The following is a 21,009-nucleotide window of genomic DNA, read 5'->3' as shown; positions in this document are numbered from 1 at the left end:
TCAGTTATGAAGCCAGTTACAGGTTTGCAGCTGGGTATTTGTAGTGGAACCTAAAAGGGCTGTACAAGTAATCGGAAAAAATAAAATAAAGCGTAATATGAACTCCTTCATTTTCCAAATCGTAAGAGACTGCAATATTTTATTAGAGCGGTGGCTGCTCAAAACATGGTTTTCTGGTGCTGAGCCCAATGTCTGGCCTATAAATTGAATTGATTTGCATTATATAAAAAAAAAACTTTCATTGTATTTAAACACAGCAAATATTAAGCAGCAACATCAGATTTTTTTTTTAATTAAAAATGTTGACTGCAAAGTCTAAAATATTGAAAAATCTGTCTGTATACTGTATTGCAATTTATATCGCAATTATAATATTCAGCAAAATGTATTCATTTATTTAATAGGGACAGATACAGTGTACATAGACAATTGTAGGACAATTTTCCAATGTAATACATCGCAGAAGAAGAGACGACAGTCAGGTACAATATAAAACACAACAAAAGAGAAACAAATTACTCACACGACTGACACATACAGTAGAATACATAACAAAAAGATTCAAATTAACCAGACAACAGATTCATACAGTATAAAACATAACAAACAATCACAATATGATTATCTGTCAATATCGCGCAGCCCTAGTACCTAAGGTTGAGATTGTATGTATACAAGTTCACAACAACACCTCATATTCAGTGCCAGAGACACTCATAAATTAGAAAGCGCCCCATCCCACTAGACACACAGTTCTTAAACTTTTTCAGTCCAGCACCTGAATTCACTAAATCGGTCTCACCCTGGGACCATGCAGGCTCAAAACCATACTACTACTCATTATATGGACCCAGCAGAAACAGAACCGTGACCCATTTTATGTGTCACAGTTTAAGAACCGCTGCACTAAAGGAAGGGTAAAGCGGTGTATGTTTTCCATGCTGAAGGCACACAACATAGTCCTGGTTCCAAATGCTAAATCAGCAGTACTGGATTCGTCCCGTACGCATGTTCTTGTGTGCTGACTGGCCCGGTGTGTTCCTGCTGCCCGATAACATTTATGATCCAGGACTCGCTGGCTGGAATCTGCTGCATTGGCCGCCGGACTGGGAATCCAGTCCACTGAATTAAGAGCTGCTGACAACTTATTGTCAAGCCTCAAGTGTCTGCATTAACCTCTACTCCTTTCCCTTCTGTGTGTGTGTAGGTGTGTTTTGTGTAGGTGTGTGTGTGTTGTACTGTACCGGCCATACCTGTCAGTCACTGGGGTCTATACTGTATCACCCTCCCTGAAAGGAGGTAGGTAGCGGGTACAGTCTGTCTGTCACACTGGAGGGTTTTTAACGACAGAAAAGGACAGATGTAAGACAAAGATATCGAGAGCGGGAATTACAGTATATTAGGGAGAGGGAACAAGTTGAAGGGAACATTGACCCGCAGAGGAACGGGGGAAAGATGAGGGAGCGCATCAACACTTTTGAGACAGTTCTGAATATAGATCAAATTTTGGTAAGGTATACTATCTTGATTATTTAAGGTTTTTCTCCTACTGTTGGGACTGATGTGTGCAGTGAGAGGTCAAGGTGACGTTAATGATGTACTCGATATGTTTCTCACCTCTGGTTATTATTCCTGGTACTATTCTTAATTCATTGACTTTTTAGATGCTTAGATTTGGTTTTAGGTTAAATGTACATTTTGTAATCTAACAGTAAATATAAACCAGTTGGGATAAAAGTGACTGAAGAGGCCTACATGTTTGTTTGTTTGTTTGTTTGTTTTTCCTGAATTATTTGGTTTAAAATTGAATTTGAACTGCGGCTTCAAACGCAGTATCTGGAAGACAGAAGTAACACTTAGTTCTCTTGTGGATTACTGGATTTTTAAAGTGACTTTGGACATTGTGCATACAGCTCAAGAATTTACTTTTTTCTCACTGGAGGTTTTCAATCTTAGATCAATCAATCTCAGTTTTCTACAGTATCTGGAAGTTTACACATGACTTGTTTTATTTTTCACTCACGGTGGTACTCATACGCTTTAATTAGAACATGACAGCTTGAACAGTGTTTGGACTAGGCATGGAGATGTTATTGTGCTGGTTAATTAGTGTATGCATAAGGAGATGAGTGCTTGTGGAATGCATTAGTGTGTGTGTGTGTGTGTTGGTGTGGGGGTGGTGGAGTGTGGTTGGAGGGGTGGATGGTTGGGTGGGTGGTTGGGTGGGTGGTTGGGTGGGGGGGGGGGGGGGGGGGTCCTAATCTCCCTATCTGTCCGTCAGTGAGTGGGTCAGATTTTATCATTAACCTTGTGCTACAGGACAGGGCTACATTGTTGTAAGGCCTGACCACACATACACACACACATGCATTCGCTTATCATGCTTATTAACACACACACACACACACACACACACCACACACACATACACACACGTACACACTTATCATGCTTAAGAACACACACAAACACACAGAGATATTTATGAATATGCTATGCCCACTCTCTCTCTCTCATAAGGGACCCAGGAATGTGTTATTATTTTTTTAATTAACTCTCAATGTCACACTGCCCTTCACCCTCTGCATCTATTAGCGGCTCTCACTATGCCTGAATCTCTCTCTCTCTCTCTCTCTCTCTCTCTCTCTCTCTCTCTCTGTCTAAGCCTGTTTTACTCTCTCTCTCTTACCTCTTGATATCATTCTGTTATATGCAGTAGTCGATTTGGACACAAATTTCAGGGGGGATGGTGGGGTCTTATGGAGACAAACAATTTGATAGTGAGGAAGACAGCATGGAGGGTAGGGGACCAGCTGTTCACCCTTTTCGTTATATTGTAACAGCACAAAGGTAATTCTATATTCAAAAGACATGCAAGTTAGGGATGTAAGGTATCAGATAATGCCCTTAACCAAGGCACTGTTGTCAGAATTGGAGTTGGTCCCCGGGCGCTGCACTGTGGCTGCCCACTGCTTTTAAGTAGTTAGGATGGGTCAAATACAGAGGACAAATTTCCCCAGGGGGATCAATAAAGTGTAACTTAACATAACTAATACTCATGGCACTTTTATCTTATCCAAACTTTAAATTTATCGTTATCAAACCTCTACTCATGCTCACTTTGTCATCCTCTCCTGCTTGCTTTGCCTCTGCTGCATCGTCTATTAAAACATCAACCTGAACCTGGTGTGTGTGTGTGTGTGTGTGTGTGTGTGTGTGTGGTTACATTTGTTTCAGCCTTAGCAGTTATCCGTTTCCTTTACCAGCAGAGCTTACCACCCAAAGCAGTAATCAAATTATGAGCCACTGCACAAAATTCAGCACATACTAGAGTAAACGCCTTTGTGCTCTAAGTCCCATGATCCTTAGTCAAATTTGATTTGGGCTTTCGTGAGAACGACACACAAAGGGCTTCCTCACTTTGATGGTGATTACCTGCCACTTGAACAACAAAATTCAAACTAGGTTAATCTTGACTTCCCGTTTATTTTGTTGCCTGGCAACATCCCGTTGAGGATGAAATGTAGCCTAATGTATGGCCTAATTTATTTATTTATTTTTCTTCATTAATATAATTTTGGTGTTAAAATGTCAACTAGCTATCTAATCTCTGTTTAATCTCTGTTTCTCTTTTGCCCCGCTTCAAACAGTGTAGGCTAAATTATAGAAAATAATCATTATGACTCCTGACGTTTCTCACACCTGTAGTTTTCTTCTTTTTGAAGAAGTCCCGCAGATCTACCTCCCCACCAGCCCATTTATAATAGCCAAAATAATATCCTCAAGGTGTCATAGCCGCCTTGCAGGTTTTGCTGTGCCATCAACCAATAAAAAAACACATGCATCCGTATCAATGCGTGTGCGTGTGACCCCCCGCCCTCGGATTTGCTGAAAACTCCGGATGTGCTCTATTCTCTAAAATGATTAAATATCAATAATAAGTGGCTTACACATTTCTTGATTAAATGATATCTTTGTGCCATAAAGAGGGATGAAAGGGGGATGGCAGTGTTAGAAAGGGGATGGTTTTTGACAATTTTTATTTCAATGGGGATGGCATCCCCTCGCATCCCTCCTCGACTACTGGTTATATGTATTACCTTATGGAGGCTGACTCATAAAGTGCAGATGCGCACATGAATACAAAGCCCTTGACACCTCATTAGCATAATGTAACAGGCTTGATATTTATAACCCTCCCAAAAAGAGCATCGATGGGATAGTTTACATTTTTACATTTTACATTTAGGTCGTTAACTGAACCTCTTATGCAGAGCGGCTTCACTTCCTACACCGTCATTACATGCCACTAATAATAAGGGGTGCAAAGTGTCAGAGCCATACAGTAGAGCCTGACTACTTTCATGTGACCATAGAAAGATTATGTAAGAGAGAAGAAGTGCCGGGAAGAGAAATAAGAGCTAAGGAGGGGCGTGGAAGGAATCTTTTGATGGGAGCAAATTGGTGCGAATAGAGGAGGAAGATGCAGGAGAGAGGGGGATGTGATTCAGCGGGGAGAGAGGGTGACGTTCAGGATCCTCTGCCGCTCAGACCGGAGTGGGAAGGTCGTTCCACCGTTGAGGAGCCAAATGACGACAGCAGCAGCAGCAGCAGCGACACTCAAAAGCGTGTGATAGTTGAGTAAAATGGTGGTTGCTGATAATCACCCGTGGGCCCGCTCGGTGTAGCGGACACACAAGGTCACACGGTGACACAGGGTAAACACAGATTGAGAGATGGAGGCAGAGCAAAGCTACCAGGCGTGAATGTATCACAGCTTTCAATGTCTCTCTCACGCTGCCTGTCTTTCCTTCTCTCTCTCTCTCTCTCTCTCGCTCTCTCTGGTTCTTCTTTTTTTTTAACTGTCCCTGGTTTTGATGGAGCCTGGTGGCAGTGGCTGTTTGATCCTGTGATGGATTAGTGCTGTGGTGTTAATGTGTAGTGCAGTGGTAGTGGTGGTGTGTGAGGTGTGTGAGCGTAGGACAGGAGACAGAACAGGGACAGAGCTGCTGCCACATCATGCTTAAGACAACTGATGAGGAACAGGTAAAGACTTGAGGACCGAGGGCTCTGTCTGGTGCGGGTCATTTCTCTCTGTTTACAGTATTTATACATTATTCATGACATGAATTATGGATTTCATCAGTACAGTTGATGAGAAAGTCATACGTTTACATATTTCAATACATTCATATGTCTCATTGAATCCTGTAGGCAGGATTAAATGGCAGAAATGTTATATTAAGATAATATATTGAATAAATGAATATAATTTGGATAACATTGTTGCATTTATGTATAATTTATAGAGTAGCCAAATTCTTCATTCAAGTGTCTGATGGTCGTACAAACTCCCACTTACATTCATGCATATATTCCTTTAGGCTGATCTTAAACTCCAAAGCAATCAAAGCCTGCAGTCTCTTTTTAATTATAATGTGTGTCACACGGCGTCATTTCCTTTTCTTAACCTCCAGCAAGATATTGTACAACATGCTGTTTTCTCTTGCTGTACATGTGCTGATTGTATTATTGAAAACCCCAAATTATTTCATTTCTCACAGCTCAAATTGAAATTACGCGCATGGGTTCTACTGTTTTGAAACGGATGAGAGGTTTATGTAGAATTAAGATAATTAGAATGGATCATGTAATATAAAAACGAATGGCAAGAGACTGAAACCTTGATAGATGTATAGTTCGCATACCACATGCTAATCTGCAACAAACACCTATAGACAATAGTGATTTGCATCAGCCTTGGGTCAAATAGTTTTTCCAAATAATTCATAGTTTGTTTTTTAATCTGCATGGAATACCTAAAGTGTGGCATTTACAACATCCGGACAACTCGGGTAGCGTCAGGTAAGTTTTCAATCACAGAAAATTATACTTAACTGACTTTAAATACTTTCCTGTGATTGTCTAAACTTTCTGACATTATTGTCTTGTCATTAGTGGCAAACCCCACCCTTCTGGCACCTAAGCAAACTGTAATAATAGTTTGTAAATACTCTGATGAAGCCTCTCGGATGAGTGGCAAAATGTCTTCAGCTCTTCGATTTTAAGTCCAGTGGATTTTGTTTTTATTTTTTGGACATTTTACTACCTGGATGACTGAAATTAATCTACATGACATAAAACATAAAACATTTGAAAATACTATTTGACCCAGGTCTTTGCACACTACAAAGTAATTTTAATAGGCAGTAGTGTTTTGTATTTCTCTGTCTAACTAGTCATAGATCCACTGTTAGCTCAGCTTTTACAGTATGAGTATATGGGATTGCCAACTATTAAACAAGGACTTGTTGCATTACAACCCGTAAGCTTTTAGAGATGTAGCATTGTTCTGAATAACAGTTCGTGGCTCATAGTGTTTAGTGAGGGTGAAAATAACCTGCTAGAGAATTTAGAGGCATCAAAGGTTTTCAAGAGCCTTTTGCAGTGTAACTGCAGGCCACCTGCTATCTGGTGTATTCATGTATTAATTATAAACTTCTATATCAGTCACTTTGTCATGTGGCTTTAGTGGCTCATATGTTACAATGGACTGTTTAGACTAGTTGTGTAGAACACTTTTGTACACCTATACTGAAGAAAGTCTCACCACCTAATGAATTAGTAGTTTCTAATAGTTATTAATAGTTGACATTTTCAGATCTGATTAGATTACAGATTGTTATAGAAGCTTTATTTAAATCTCAGAGAACACAATTATGGGCAATTGGTTGAGCTTTAGTCCTTGTTGGGCCTCATGGCTGGATCTGGCAGCTTTCTTTTCCTGTGAGAACATGAGACAGAAATGTCTGGCAGCCAGCTCTCCTTATGATTTAGCTTCATGTTTTGCTATGTCGTGGGATGCATGTGATCTGTAGGTTTAGGTTGCACATCACAGCAGCACCTGGATCTGCTGTGTTTTACAGCTTCTGTCGTTATAGGGAGTGTGGTGCAAGCTGATATCAGACCAGATCATAGGGGTAACATCTTCTGTCCAAGTGTGAATGTGTGTGTGTGTGTGTGTGTGTGTGTGTAAATGTATGTGTGTGTGTATGTGTAAGCACATGCATGTGTTAGTGAGTCGGAAGGGGAAGGTGTGGAATGTTCTCTCTTCCAGGATCTCTTCCTCTGGCTACTTGGCTCCTCTCCAGCCCCTGCCTCCTCTCAGGGAGGGGTTTTTCCGATCTCTATGCCCGTTTTGTCTATTTCTGTCTGCCAGGGTATTCAGGTTGGTGTGTATCCCTTACACACACGCCGCACATTCCCCATCTCTTTCTCGTTATCTCAAGACTCTTTGCGCTGGATCTAGTTTTATCCTACTCCCAAGTCTCAGTTGTCACACTTATCTCGCCCTCTCTCCCTTCTCTTCCCTTCTCCCTTCTCTCTCCCTCATTTCTTATCCAGCATCTTACTTGTCTGTTTTCACCTCTGTCTAAGAAACACACGACTTCTTGAGTAAATGCTTTCTCCTAAATGCTTTTTGTTTCATACTGTATCTTTGCGCGCCTGTTAACTCAGGCAGCGATCGTGGGTAATGCAGTGTTTTCCCCCGGCTACAGCTGTACGGTGAGTACAGGGAGCAGCTGGGAAATTTTGCCAGACGGGAGGCAGCCCGTTTGCTGACAGAGAGACAATGGAGGAGACAGGCAGGGGAAAACACCTTGGCCACTGGCCGCAAAGGGCTTGGCCGGCGACATCACCACCCTGTGACCCTGGAGTCGCATCTCAGCCATGCCTCTTCTACCAAGAAGCCCCGTCCCTACTCCAAATGCCAAGGTGATCAACAGGATATAACAGTTGTAACAGTTCACAACCAGGAACCAGAATAATTTAGAAACATCTAGAATGCTATACAATCGGTATTTTCAAAGATGCCAATCATACTGAATAAATCCCATAAGACACAGGTAGTCATACTTTATTAGTCTCTATACCATCAACCATGGGAAATAGTCAGCCATTTTCCTTTTTTTTATAGTTTTTTATTCCTATGTACAGTACTGTGCAAAAGTCTTCGGTATATGTAAAAAAAATCCATAAAGCAAATATGCTTTCCAAAATAATGAAATGAGAAGTTTCTAAATATCAAAAAAATTACTATAAAGAGCAGTCTACTGACACACTAATGCAGAAAATAAATAAACATCTAAGACAAAATTTATATAAAAAATCTAGGGTGCCTAAGACTTTTGCACAGTACTGTATGTGTATTTCTTTGAAGAAAACTTTTCAGGCAGTACACATACATTTGTAACCGTTGTCGAAAAAACCATAATACTTTTGAGGACCTTCTTTACTGAGATTATGGGTGCTTTGGCGATGGCCACAGGCTAATGCATCACCATTGTACCTATAATTACAGTGAGGAATACCCTCTTAGGTATTGTTACTATCCCTAACTGCCAATAAATCAAGTGACAACAATATTGAAGTCAAGGTGAATCATTCATTTTGTCTATCTGCTCCAGACTGTTTGGCTCGTATGCGGCGGTACATAGTGACCAAGATGGGGGAGGACTGGATTTTCCTGGTTCTGCTGGGCCTGACTATGGCTCTGGTCAGCTGGACTATGGACTATGCTAGTGCCAAGAGCCTGCAAGGTACTGGACAGTAATGCGTTGCAAAGCCAAACAGCAGTAACTTCTTTTTAATGTGATACTATATTGATCAGCGTAGGGAAATTCTGTTTTCCCTTGCCTCCCTCCTCCACAGGGAGGTCAGAGTGCATGTTCAGCTACAGAACAGCGTCCATGGAGCTGGTTTTGATTCAGTGTCTTGCTCAAAGACACTTCAGCAGGGCGGATGCTTACTGACGAAGGTGTTTGAACCCGGGTCTTCCAGTAAAAAGGACTGTCTTTCAAGCCACACCGGCCCACTGGAGCTCAAACGTCCTGACTAGTGTTTAGATTTCATATCAACAAAAGTTAAACCCTTAAATGGTGTTAAACTATATACAGTTTATAGTCCACTTCTGCACCAGCAATGCTTTTATTGGGATGGGAGATAAACTTTGAAGGCATTTTTTCCCACACGTGCAGTTACCGCTCTTTGGCTTTGGAGGGCAGAGTAGGCCAAGGTCATATAGAGATTATTACTATCAAATGCAGGAGCTGTTGGTCCGGCATTTCTTCATCAGTCCATTTTGAATTTGCAGAATGATAATGTGAGCCTTTCTGTAATGTACTATTCCGTTTATACTTGTGTGTAATTTAATGTTCTCTTTCCTCTCTCTGCTTCTGCTGTCTCTCTCCTTCTTTCAGCTTATAAGTGGATGCATGGGGAGCTTAAGGGCAACGTGCCGCTCCAGTATCTAGCCTGGGTTACCTATCCCATGATCCTTGTCATGTTTGCCTCGCTCTTCTGCCACCTGGTCGCCCCGCAGGCCATCGGTAAGCTCTCCAGCATCTGTCTGTCTCTCTCATTTCTTCTGTTTACCTCTTTTTTTTGTCTATTGTCTTGTTGCTGGATAGCAGCACTTTAACCTCTCTTTTTACTCCTGGAAGTCTTACATTATTAATCGCACTCAACATCCTTCAGCCCCAGATGTTTCTCCTCTTGCTCCATCTTACCTAAATCTGTTGTTTTTTTTACACCCCTCCCTCCCGTCTGTCTTACAGGTTCTGGTATTCCTGAGTTGAAGACCATCCTGAGAGGTGTGGTGCTGAAGGAGTATCTGACCCTCAAAGCCTTCGTAGCTAAAGTCGTCGGCCTGACTGCAGGCCTGGGCAGCGGGATGCCAGTGGGCAAAGAGGTAAACCAATTTCCCTCTCCCTTTCTCTCTCCCTTTCTCTCTCCCTTTCTCTCTCCCTCCCTCACCCTCTCCCTCTCTCTCTCTCTCACAATTCAATTCAACTCAATTTGTTTGCATCAATGGATGGTAGCCATTGTTGCAAAGGCAATACATCAAATGACAAAATGTAATAACACATACACATTACAATGAGAGAAGAGAATATACACAAACTATATACAGTGATCAAAGTAAAACAAAATACATAAATAAAAATATAATATATATACAGGATTTACGAGGGTGTGGGACATGAAAGAGCTGTCATAGTCTGCAGCTATTTGAGACGTTTCTATATTTTCACCCAATAGGATACAGACTTTTTCTTATGGAATCTGCATATTTTCTCAGCCAATTTAGGGAAATATTTGTCTCTAATATGTTTATATTTTGAGCAGGAGAGTAAGAAATACTGTTCATCCTCTATGCGTCCTGAGCTCCAGTGTTTACACAGCCTCTGCTCTCTGACCAGCCATGTTTTTCTATGGCGTCCAACCCGTCTCTCTCTCTCTGCATCTATCATCATCTATTGATCTATCACCATCATCATCCCCTCCTCTCTCCCCGCTCTCTTCTGCTTTTCTATTTCTCTCTTTCTCTCTATCCATCACTCTATCTGTTCTTTCGTCAAGTATGGAGGATAATAAATCATCTACTGTCATGTTTATCTTCTCCTCTCATGGGACCGAAACAATTTATTCAAGTCCTCGGCAAAGTCCATTCATTTTCTCCATTACAGCGGCAGGGCAACTGTCACATCAAGCAATTATAAAGTGATTTATTTCTACTGATACAACGTGTCCCAGTTTAGACTCTCTGTTTTAGAGACAATTGTCCGTGTCTGCGTAGATAATGTTTGGTGGCCTTCATCTGTGTCTCTGTGTCAATGATTTCCTCCCATCACTTCCAGGGCCCATTTGTCCACATTGCCAGTATCTGTGCCGCGGTGCTGAGTAGATTCATGTCCATCTTCTCTGGAGTCTATGAGGTAAGCCGAAGCCCCGACCAAAACAGACTACATCTCCCATCAGCCCTGTCTCCTGCTCCTCCCACCACAGTCGTAATACTAATGATGTGGAATGTGTTTTCACTCAGTCTGTCCTGGCTCAGTTCTCTGTCGTAACTTTCTTTGTTGTTGCCTGTTATAACTGCAGTGTTCCCACGCAGCGTGAAAATCATTGAAAGTTTGTGGATTTGAGAAAAATGAAAAAAGGCCTTCAAAGCTTTTGAAAATGAATGGAATTGAAGGTACTTTTTTTTATTTATTTTTTTTATTAATAAAATATAGCACCCAAATTCATCAATTTGCCTCAGCTTTCTGGATTTGTCTCCATCCTCCAACACTTTATATCCTGAGGAAAACCCTGGGATGGAAATTTACGTTGATATAGCAGCAGTTTTAAAATGATTTCACTATGATTTCTAGATTTGACAGGATCATGACAAAAAATGAGGCCTCTATGATGTCTTACCCTAACCCTAACCCTAACCGTCTCTTTGTTCCCCTGTGCCAAAAAAGTTAAGCATCAGTTATTGTTTCGTGTGCCTACCTACCTATATTCATCACCCCAAATCATGCCAACTTTGAGTCCTTGAATTTTACCAAACAGGGCCTTGAAAGTCATTGAAAAGTCCTTGAATTCAGTGTCCAAGTGAGTGTGGGAACGCTGTGACTATTGTCCTGTCCCATCTGCCTCTCTCTTGCCCCGCTCACACCAGCCCCCCCCCCCCCCCCTCCCTGTGTCTCTTGTGTCTTTGTTTTGGCTCACCCCCTCACACCTCGTCTGTGTTTGTGTCTCACTGTATTAATAGTGTGATGGTAATGTCTGGCATGTGTATTAACAGTGACCTCCCATATCCCTGTCTGTGCTCTCCCTCTCTCCCTCTCTCCCTCTCTCTCTCTCTCTGTCTCTCCCCTCCCTTTGGCTCTCTGATTCACCCCTATCCTCTACTCATCTGTGTCCCCACTCCTCCCTTTTTCCCCTCCCTCCCTCCCTCCCTCCCTCTATCTCACCCCCTCCCTCTATCTCACCCCCATCTCTCCCCTCCCTGTCTGCTGTGCTCTGTTGACCCTTGACCCTTAACCCCAGAATAGCGCCCATAACCAGGACCTGTTGGTGTGTGCGTGTGCCGTGGGAGTGGCCACCTGTTTCGCTGCCCCCGTGGGAGGCAAGTCCCGCCCCGCTCCGCTCCTCTCGCTCAGGCACAGGTCTCTGGTCAGCTTTGTCCTCCTGAAATAACATCAGCAACCCAAATTTGGAGTGGCGTTAAAACTGACCTAAGACCAGTGTCCTACATTGCAAGGGGTGAATTCAAAATTTATGAATATTCAGACGTGCGCAGATATATATTTACCTGCCAGGAAGAATAAATTGCTCATCGGCGAATTGTAGTTATGTAACGTCTGCTGCTGCGAATTTCTGTCTGCAAACAGCCGCATGGATTTATCTCTAAGGACAAAGAGACCAGTTGGTTTATTTCCTGAGTGCGTACTTGCTTCCTCTATCTCTGATTATTTTCAATGGCTTGTGCATCCTTACTCTGTCTTCTGCTCACTTTTTTTTCCACACTCCAGTGAGCATTATTCATTCACTTTATTCCATTTTGCTTTCCTCTGTCAATTCTCCCCCTGTGCTTCTTCTCCTCTCTCTCTCTCTCTCTCCCTTGATCTTTCATTCTCTCTTACTCCAACTCACTCTCCTGTCTTCTCTACGCCTCTCGTTCTCATCACCTTCATTTTCCCCTTCATCGTCTCACGCCCTTCATCCCTCATTCTCTCTCACCCCCTTCACACTCTCTCCTTCCCCTTTTTTTCTCTCCCCTTCCCTCTCCCTCTCTGTTTTCTGTGTCAGTAGAACCCTTATGGTTACACAGATATTCTGACTGTTGGCTGTGCCGTGGGGGTGGGATGCTGTTTCGGCACTCCACTAGGAGGTACTGTACATCTTGCACCCTGCACGCCTCTCCCATACAACCAGAATCCATGAGCGTAACTCTGTACTGAATCAGAAGCAAGTTTACTATACTAATACTGTACTACAGCTATAGTATGCCATATTACGAGTATACACCATTCCATATATACACCCCTCTTCACTTTCTCTCACAGAGCCAATAGGATTAGATATAGGTATAAACACCATAGCGGCTTCTTTGGGGGAACATCAGTCAATCCTTTGAGTCTCAGACCTGTGAAAGTGGGCATGCACACAAAATAATTAATTAAAAAATTTATTTCAATGGAGTTAATACAACATCTCAGAGCTATTTTGCGCTCCTCTCTTTAACCTTGGCTCTTTACCTCCCATTGCCACTCTCAGGCCTTCTGCATAGAAAGGAAAAATAGAGCCATGACATATATTTAGTCCTCAGACAATGTCTTTGCATCCTCGCCTTTTGTTCAACTCTTTTCATCTTGCCCAAAGTAATGTTTCTGATGAGCTCTGATGTTTATTTTATCGCACCACATGCTGATTATGCCCCTGTGTGTATTTGTGTGTGTGTGTATGTGTGTTTTTGTCTGTGTGTGTGTGTGTGTGTGTGTGTGTGTGTGCGTGCATGTGAGTGTGTAGGCTACATGCGTGCACATGTGTGTATCTGTGTGTGTGAGTGTGTCTGTGCGTATGTGTGTTCGCTCCCTGTGGTTCTCCTGTTGTGTATAATTACACTCTTAGCTTCAAGTGTTTTTGGACTCATTCTGCTTATTTAACTCATTTCTCTCTCTGTCTCTCTGTCTCTCTCTTTTTCTCTCTCTCTTTCTCTCTCTCTCTCTTTCTGTCTCTCCCCCTCCCTCCCTATTTTTCACTCTTTCTCTCAATCTCCCCCTCGCTCCCCTTCTTTCTTTTTACACACTATCTATCCTCATTCTCCTCTCCTCTTCCTCTGTCCTTCCTCCTCTTTCTCCATCCCTCTCTCTCCCACCAGGGGTGTTGTTCAGTATTGAGGTCACGTCTACCTACTTTGCGGTGAGGAATTACTGGCGGGGGTATTTTGCAGCCACATTCAGCGCCTTCATATTCAGGGTGCTCTCTGTTTGGAACAAGGATGCTGGTGAGACCCAGAACATGGACAAATTTAACACTCACACACACACACACACACACACACACACACACACACACACGCACACACACGCACACACACAGTTGAAAAAGTAATGCTGATCTTGCATGTTATGGATAGTGGCTGGATATGACAGCTAAGTAATATGTGGTTCTTTAGATAAACCAGAAATGTTTTAAGTCATCACTCACAGTATATAAGTAATCCATCAGCACTATAGAAAGGATACTGAGCACAGCAATATAGAAAATATGAGGTGGCTGGGTGCTTGATGCCAAGAGAGTGAGATCAGAGCCTTATATAGTATTTTTATAGTTCTTTGAAATATGATTTGTTTTCTGTCTCTCAGTCACAATCACAGCTCTCTTCAAAACCAACTTCCGGATGGATTTCCCCTTTGACCTTCAAGAGCTGCCTGCATTTGCAATAATAGGGTGAGGATATGGTAAATGTGTGTGTGTGTGTGAGTGTGTGTGTGATTGTGTTCCTGTACTTCTATCTTATTGAGAACAAATGTGAGTTTTAAACCTTCAGAGTAGGGATATTTGCGAAGTGAGGTCATTTTGGTCAGTCCTTGTTAAAGGGGCTTAAAGGGTTAAGACTTGGTTTTAGGGTTAAGGTTAGAATTAGGATTAGGTTAAGGTTAGGCATTTAGTAGTGAGGGTTAAGGCTAGGGGATAGGGAATGAATGTCGTCAATGGGTGGTCCCCATTAGGATAGAAGTACAAGGGTGTGTGTGTGTGTGTGTGTGTGTGTGTGTGTGTGCGTATGTAGTGATTCGAGTCAAATCTTTAAGCGCCTCTCTCCTGCTGTAGGATCTCATGTGGGTTCCTCGGGGCGTTCTTCGTCTACCTGAACAGACAGGTGGTTCTCTTCATGAGAAGACCGACGGCACTCACGCGCTTCCTAACCAAGCAGTGAGATCCCGACACACACACACACACACACACACACACACACACACACACACACACGCACGCAAACACGACAGCGCGTTCACTGCCACCGTGGATTAATCTAGCACTCAGCTCTTAAACCACCGTGATTCTGGTAGCAGACGCTGTTCCCAGGAACTCAAACCATTTGCACATTCAAATCCAATTCCTCTTAATGTATCTCAGCTCCACTCTACAAAGTCATCAGTCTCACAACACTGGCCAGGACAGCAGCAAAGCCTTAACAACCTTACAGCCAGTCATTCACTCAATGGGGAGATTCACTTATCCTCTGAGACTCACCAGTCAGGGAACATTAGTCTCCACCATTAAGAGCGGCGAGCGGCAGCACCAGGAGAGCGGTACTATCAGTGTTGGTACACCCTCACACTGAGCCTCATTCATTTCTATTCCTAGCCTCAATTACCTACTCCTGTTCAGCAGTGTTGTGGGTTTGCGGGATAATAGGAAGAGCTTTCTGTTAATGATTGTGTGTGTATGTTTGTGTGTTTATCTGTGTGTGCCTCTTCATATGTGTGTGTCTGCGTGTGTGTGTGTGCGGCCAGTCGATTGATCTATCCAGGTGCAGTGACACTGATCATCGCCACCTTCACGTTTCCTCCTGGATTTGGCCAGTTTATGGCTGGAGAGGTTAGAAAACACTACAGACATTAGAGTCACTCTATATTCATATTCTCTGAGTTCGTTTTGATGTGCGTTCATTAATATTCATGGAATTTTGTAAAAATTGGATGTACAGTATGTGAAACCTGATATTACAATGTTGGTACATTCTCTCTGGCAGCTGATGCCCAGGGAGTGTATCAACTCCCTGTTTGATAATTTCACCTGGACCAAAATCTCAGGATCCCCCGCTCCGCCTGACCTGGGCCGCTCGTCCGCGTGGCTGCACCCCCGAGTCAGCGTCTTCGTCATCCTCCTCCTCTTCTTCATCATGAAGGTACAGCGTCTCTCCCTCTAGCTGGGAAAGTGTTGGTTTCAAATGTGTGTGAAGCACTTTTGAGATCGGCCTGGTTTGATGATAACCTTGATCCTAAGTTGATCCTAAGTTGATCCTGTTTTTATATTGTAGTTCTGGATGTCAGCGGTTTCCACCACGATGCCCATCCCCTCTGGTGCCTTTATGCCAGTGTTCATATTAGGTAAGAGGATTTTGTAATACACATGCAGTATCTCCTGCTGAGCTTCAGTTCAATTTGTCTTTACCAGCGCGCCTTATCTCTCTCTCCTCAAGGGGCTGCTTTTGGTCGCCTCGTAGGGGAGATCATGGCCACTCTTTTCCCAAATGGAATCCTGTTTGATGGGATAGTCTACCGCATTCTGCCGGGAGGTTACGCTGTCATTGGTCAGTGTCCTAACCTCGAGTCTGTACCCAGGGTTCCCACAGGCCTTGAAAATCCTTGGAAGTTTGCGGATTTGAGAAAAATAAAATAAGTCCTTAAACGTTTTTGAGAATAACTGATGGCCTTGGAAGTATTTGATTTTTTTTTTTAAATACAGCAGCCAAATTCATCAGTGTGCCTCAGCTCTCTGGATTTCTCTCCATTTTAGGATTGACACTTCACATCTTGAAGAAATTGATTGGTTTAGAATTAATGATTTCACCAGGATTTCTTGATTTGACAAGATCACGAGTAAAAAATCAGGTCTCTATGATATCTAATTTTGACTAATGTGATGTTTTAACCCAAAACATACAAATTTTGAGTCCTTGAATTTCACCAAACAAGACCTTGAAAGTCATTGAAAAATCCTTTTGATGAATTTGATGTCTAAGGATGTGTGGGAACCCTGTGTGCCATCTGTCTCTTTTCTCCACAGCTCACAAACCTAATTCACCTTTACTCAACATTATCATCATTACATACCTAATGCTTTATCCCTGCCACACACTTAATTTTCTCCCTGTTTCTTTGCCTGTGTCTTCCTCCTCTCCGGTCTCCCCCAGGTGCGGCAGCGATGACAGGAGCCGTCACACACACGGTTTCCACGGCAGTAATCTGCTTCGAGCTGACCGGGCAGATCTCCCACATCCTGCCCATGATGGTGGCAGTCATCCTGGCGAACATGGTGGCCCAGGGTCTGCAGCCTTCCCTCTATGACTCCATCATCCAGGTCAAGAAGCTGCCCTACCTGCCCGAGCTGGCCCTCGGACACATCAGGTAAGCACCTGAAGCTGTCTTGGCTCACGCAGACAGAACCTCATATTGTCTGTGTGTTAATATGCTAATAATATAGTGCCAGTATTCATATTTATTCCATACAGTACAGCTACCATTGCATGTCAGTGGTTAATTATTAAAATATTTCTCTACATCCCCAGCAAGTATAACATCTTTGTGGAGGACATCATGGTGCGCAAGGTGAAGTTCCTGTCTTCTCACTCCACCTATCGGGAACTGAACCACCTGCTAGAGACCACCACCCTCAAAACCATCCCTCTGGTCGACTCTAAAGGTAGGACGACCTACTTCCTTGGCAGAGGTTATACTGGCTCTGTTTTGCCCTACATAAGCTTATTATTAACTCTCCCTTCTCCCCAGAATCCATGATTCTTTTGGGCTCCATCGAGAGGACAGAGCTCCAAGCTGTCTCTGATTGGTGGCTCTCAGCAGAGAGGCGGGTCTTTGAAAAAGGTCAGAGTTCACCGGGCCAGGGCACCAAGGTCAGCTGGGAGTCCTTCACCTTTGTGGATGAGGAGGGAGGAGAGGAGAGCACAGACAAGGTGGAAAAAAAAAACACCCAGCCATAAGCTGGCTCACAGATGGATGTTATTTCTGAGTGGCTAGTTAATTAGTTCTATAATTTATTATGTAGTAACAAAGTATTCTTTGCCCCCAGACCACTCCAGTGCAGGATGAATGTAACGGGCCCGTCCCATCCCCCAAACCTCAGGAGCCCTCCACCAATCACACTGGCTCAGGTGACATGACATTTTCACTTCCAATAAAGACAGGTTTGGCAGTCAAATGTCAGTTCTTTTCACCTCTTACACGTGTTTCCATACCGTGTCCTCAGACAAGCGCAAGCTGCCGTCTGTCAGGCGGACCCTTCAGAGACTCTTCTCCTCCTCCTCTTCCTCAGGCCAGCCTGAAACTCAGGTAGGCCGCTGTCTCATATCCAAGATCAACCTTACATACTCTTTATTCTTTACTTTAACCCCAAAGCGCAAAGGATCAACACATCACACTGATCCGCTATCAAGTTGGCAGTGACAGCTGAGACAGGAGCATCATTCCACCAGGGCAGCTTAAGCCCCTCTCATTGGCAGAGAGCATGACATGATGCACGATACGGCAGTTATTCTGCAGCTGGAGCACTGGAGCTGACATATTCTGCAATGGGTGGTATCATAAAACCACCAGGGGGCACCTTGCTGTCATTTAGCACAACTGTATAGCTGATGAAACTGACTGACTCTGTCTTTCTGTCTGTCTGTCTCTGTATCTATCCCTGTCTCTCCCTGTTTGCCTTCCTCTCTTTCCATCTTTTCTCTCTCTCTCTCTCTCCTTCCCCAGGAGGCCACGCCTCCTCCATTGACCGACACCATGACACCAGAGGAGGTACTGTACCATATTGATTCAGTATCCACATAACCAACAATGAGACAATCAAACCATCCCTAATCAATAATTAGTAACTCTTTACGCTGTGAGTCCATCTCTCTCTGCCTCTCTGCCTTGTGATTGGCTGATGCAGATCAAAGCCTGGGAAGAGGTGGAGCTGGATAAACCAATCGATATGGAGCAGATACGCATAGATCCCTCCCCGTTTCAGCTGGTGGAAAGAACTTCTCTACACAAGGTGACAACGGCAACATGTGGCTGACTCAGTCATCACACTCAGAGGTCATGCACACTGCATTGATTATGCAATTATAAGTCATACACCAATTCATATTTCCGTAAAGAAGATTTTGAAAGAAGAGGACAAAGTACACTCTATGCTGTGATTCATGCTATGCTGTGATGCAAGATGATTCATTTTTCACTTGCAGAGAAATTGTGCGTGAGGAACAGGGCATTTTTAAATCAGTCATGGTTAGGTGTAATTATGTGGCAGCTATGCAAGCACAGTAGTGTCACAGTACAATGCATTTAACACTGACTGGAACATACACAATTTCTCCCTCTCTCTCTCTCTCTCTCTCTCAATTCAATTCAATTCAATTCAAGGTGCTTTATTGGCATGACAGTTCACAAACAAACAATATTGCCAAAGCATGTAACAACCCTCTCTCTCTCTCTCTCTCTCTCTCCCTCAGACCCACACTCTGTTCTCTTTGCTGGGTCTCAGTCATGCCTATGTCACCAGTATTGGAAAGCTGGTGGGTGTCGTGGCGCTGAAAGAGGTGAGGTCACTTGTTTTTTTCCCTTATTTTCCTCTCCTCTTCTCTATCTGCATCTCTTTGTCACCTTTCTCAGCTTGATCTTGAAATGTGGCATGACAGGGAGCTGTGATGATCTCACAGCGTGGGCCGCAGTTCTGCACGTCCGTCAGGGTGTGCATCATGCTTTATGCCGTGATTCATGCGGTTGTGCCATTAACGGCCCTCACAACTCATCTCCCTTGATGTTCCCTTTAATAATCCTGCGCTGTCCCTTTAACGCACCTTCAATTCCTTATAGCTCTTATAGAATTCCCTATCTCTCTCTCTCCTCCAACAGTTGCAGAAGGCTATAGAGGGCTCAACTCGCAGCGGGGTGAGGCTGCGTCCCCCTCTGGCCAGCTTCAGAGATGCCAGCCGGAAAACCAAGAAGCACCAGCCTCCCCCGTCCACCCCCTCCTCCCCCACCCGGGACAGGGAGCTGTGGGGGGAAGGGAGCAGGAGGGAAGGGGAGTTGGTGAGGAAGGAGTCCAAGGAGGATTCCCGAGGGAAGGCGGCCTCCTCCCCCAGAGGAGCTCCCGGCTGTGACTCTGCCCCCCCCTCCCCCAGCGGTGCGGAGAGCACCGGCGACAGCACCGACACCGACACCGCCACACGAGGAGCTGAAGGCCCTCCACAGGAGCCGGAGTCCCCCTCCACCTCCTCCCCTACCTCGCCTTCGCCTCCCGCCGCCTCCGTGTCGCCCTCCACCCCCGTCCTCACGCTGTCTTCCCTCCAGGAGGAGCGGGAGAGTGAGGAGTCAGACGAGCCCATTTAGGACGACTGGGGTTTTAAGAGGAAAGACTTTTACCCTCTTTTGATTTCACTCCTTTCGCCCGGTGACGGCACAGCTAGGTGCTTCCTGGGTGGAGGGGTGCCGCTTGGGCCCATCTGCAGCCCTCACAGACATTCAGCTTTCAGTGAGCAGGACGAGCCGCTGCGCACAACGCTCCTGAAGCTTGTAGTGCAGAAGGATTTTTTTTTTCTACTCTTACAACAGCCTCATTTTTTTCACTCTCAATTTCTCAGGTGCCTTCCTGTGTCTTTTGAACTGCAGACAGACGGATAAACATGTCCAACCCTACATATCAGTGCTGTTCAATGTCCATCCATATCTTGGAAATGTTGAATGTCTGGAAATATATGTAGCTGTACATTATATGTATCAATGTCTGTTAATTTCATCAAGTGCCTTCAAGGCAAAGTAACGGTGACAGCAATGAATTGTTTGATAAAGACATAATATTGATGAAGACTTAATTAATTTGACCTAGGTCATGCTGATCATGCATTTTAAGTTTACTGATTGAGATCAATTTGAAATTATAACTATGACATTTATCATATATTTGCTGTATAGTAAATATTCAAATCACTCATAACAATCTGTAATTTTTAAAAATAATAAATATTTCAATTTGTCCACTGTCCAATTTTAATTTAATACAGTAAAGATGATCGTAACTATATAACAGAACACCTTTGAATAAAATTATTCATATCACCATATCAGAGATAGGCGGTTTGCTCCAGCTTGATAGCAGTCAAACTTTAAAAGAGGCAATCTTCCTGAAGCAGGAACATATAAACACTTTGTGCTGGGAACATCAACAGTGTATTTTAGGCTCCGATTCCTATGTGAGCTTGGAGAAATAAGCACTGATCCCAATGGGGGAGGCTTTTCTCTGAGAATTTATTTGACATTAACATTCTCCTGGCATAAAAATGCCTGACAATGATGGGACAGGAAGGTTTTTGGAGAAACATAACAGGCTGGATTGCACTGCTGCCAGTTTGTGCTGTAGCCAGTTCCTTGGTGATTGCCATGTTTGGTC

At 43.7% G+C, this 21,009-nt stretch overlaps 1 protein-coding gene across 1 annotated transcript; it reads left to right on the top strand.

Annotated features, from left to right (window-relative positions):
* Window positions 1-1,455: 1,455 nt before the first annotated feature.
* clcn1b (chloride channel, voltage-sensitive 1b) lies at window positions 1,456-20,505 on the top strand. The gene is made up of 23 exons (XM_071908529.2): window positions 1,456-1,509; window positions 7,560-7,776; window positions 8,469-8,600; window positions 9,261-9,389; window positions 9,618-9,751; window positions 10,701-10,778; window positions 12,646-12,724; window positions 13,715-13,840; window positions 14,202-14,286; window positions 14,668-14,769; window positions 15,354-15,438; window positions 15,593-15,748; window positions 15,881-15,950; window positions 16,043-16,153; window positions 16,757-16,970; window positions 17,132-17,265; window positions 17,352-17,533; window positions 17,650-17,731; window positions 17,827-17,909; window positions 18,327-18,371; window positions 18,508-18,612; window positions 19,073-19,159; window positions 19,476-20,505. Exons 1-23 carry the CDS (start codon window positions 1,456-1,458, stop codon window positions 19,950-19,952), a joined length of 2,967 nt encoding a protein of 988 aa, XP_071764630.1. The 3' UTR covers window positions 19,953-20,505.
* The last annotated feature ends 504 nt before the right edge of the window (window positions 20,506-21,009 follow it).

The sequence above is a fragment of the Centroberyx gerrardi genome, chromosome 12, assembly GCF_048128805.1.
Source record: "Centroberyx gerrardi isolate f3 chromosome 12, fCenGer3.hap1.cur.20231027, whole genome shotgun sequence".
Taxonomy (NCBI): Eukaryota; Metazoa; Chordata; class Actinopteri; order Beryciformes; family Berycidae; genus Centroberyx; species Centroberyx gerrardi.
Note: the sequence above shows the minus strand (reverse complement) of the source record. Positions and strands in the feature narration are given on the sequence as shown.

Coding starts and splice junctions, on each gene's coding strand:
- clcn1b (XM_071908529.2), top strand. CDS start 1,456: ATGAGGGAGCGCATCAACACTTTTGAGACAGTTCTGAATATAGATCAA. Junction 10,779..12,645: donor TCTTCTCTGGAGTCTATGAG/GTAAGCCGAAGC, acceptor CTGTGTCAGTAG/AACCCTTATGGTTACACAGA. Junction 18,372..18,507: donor ACACCATGACACCAGAGGAG/GTACTGTACCAT, acceptor TGGCTGATGCAG/ATCAAAGCCTGGGAAGAGGT.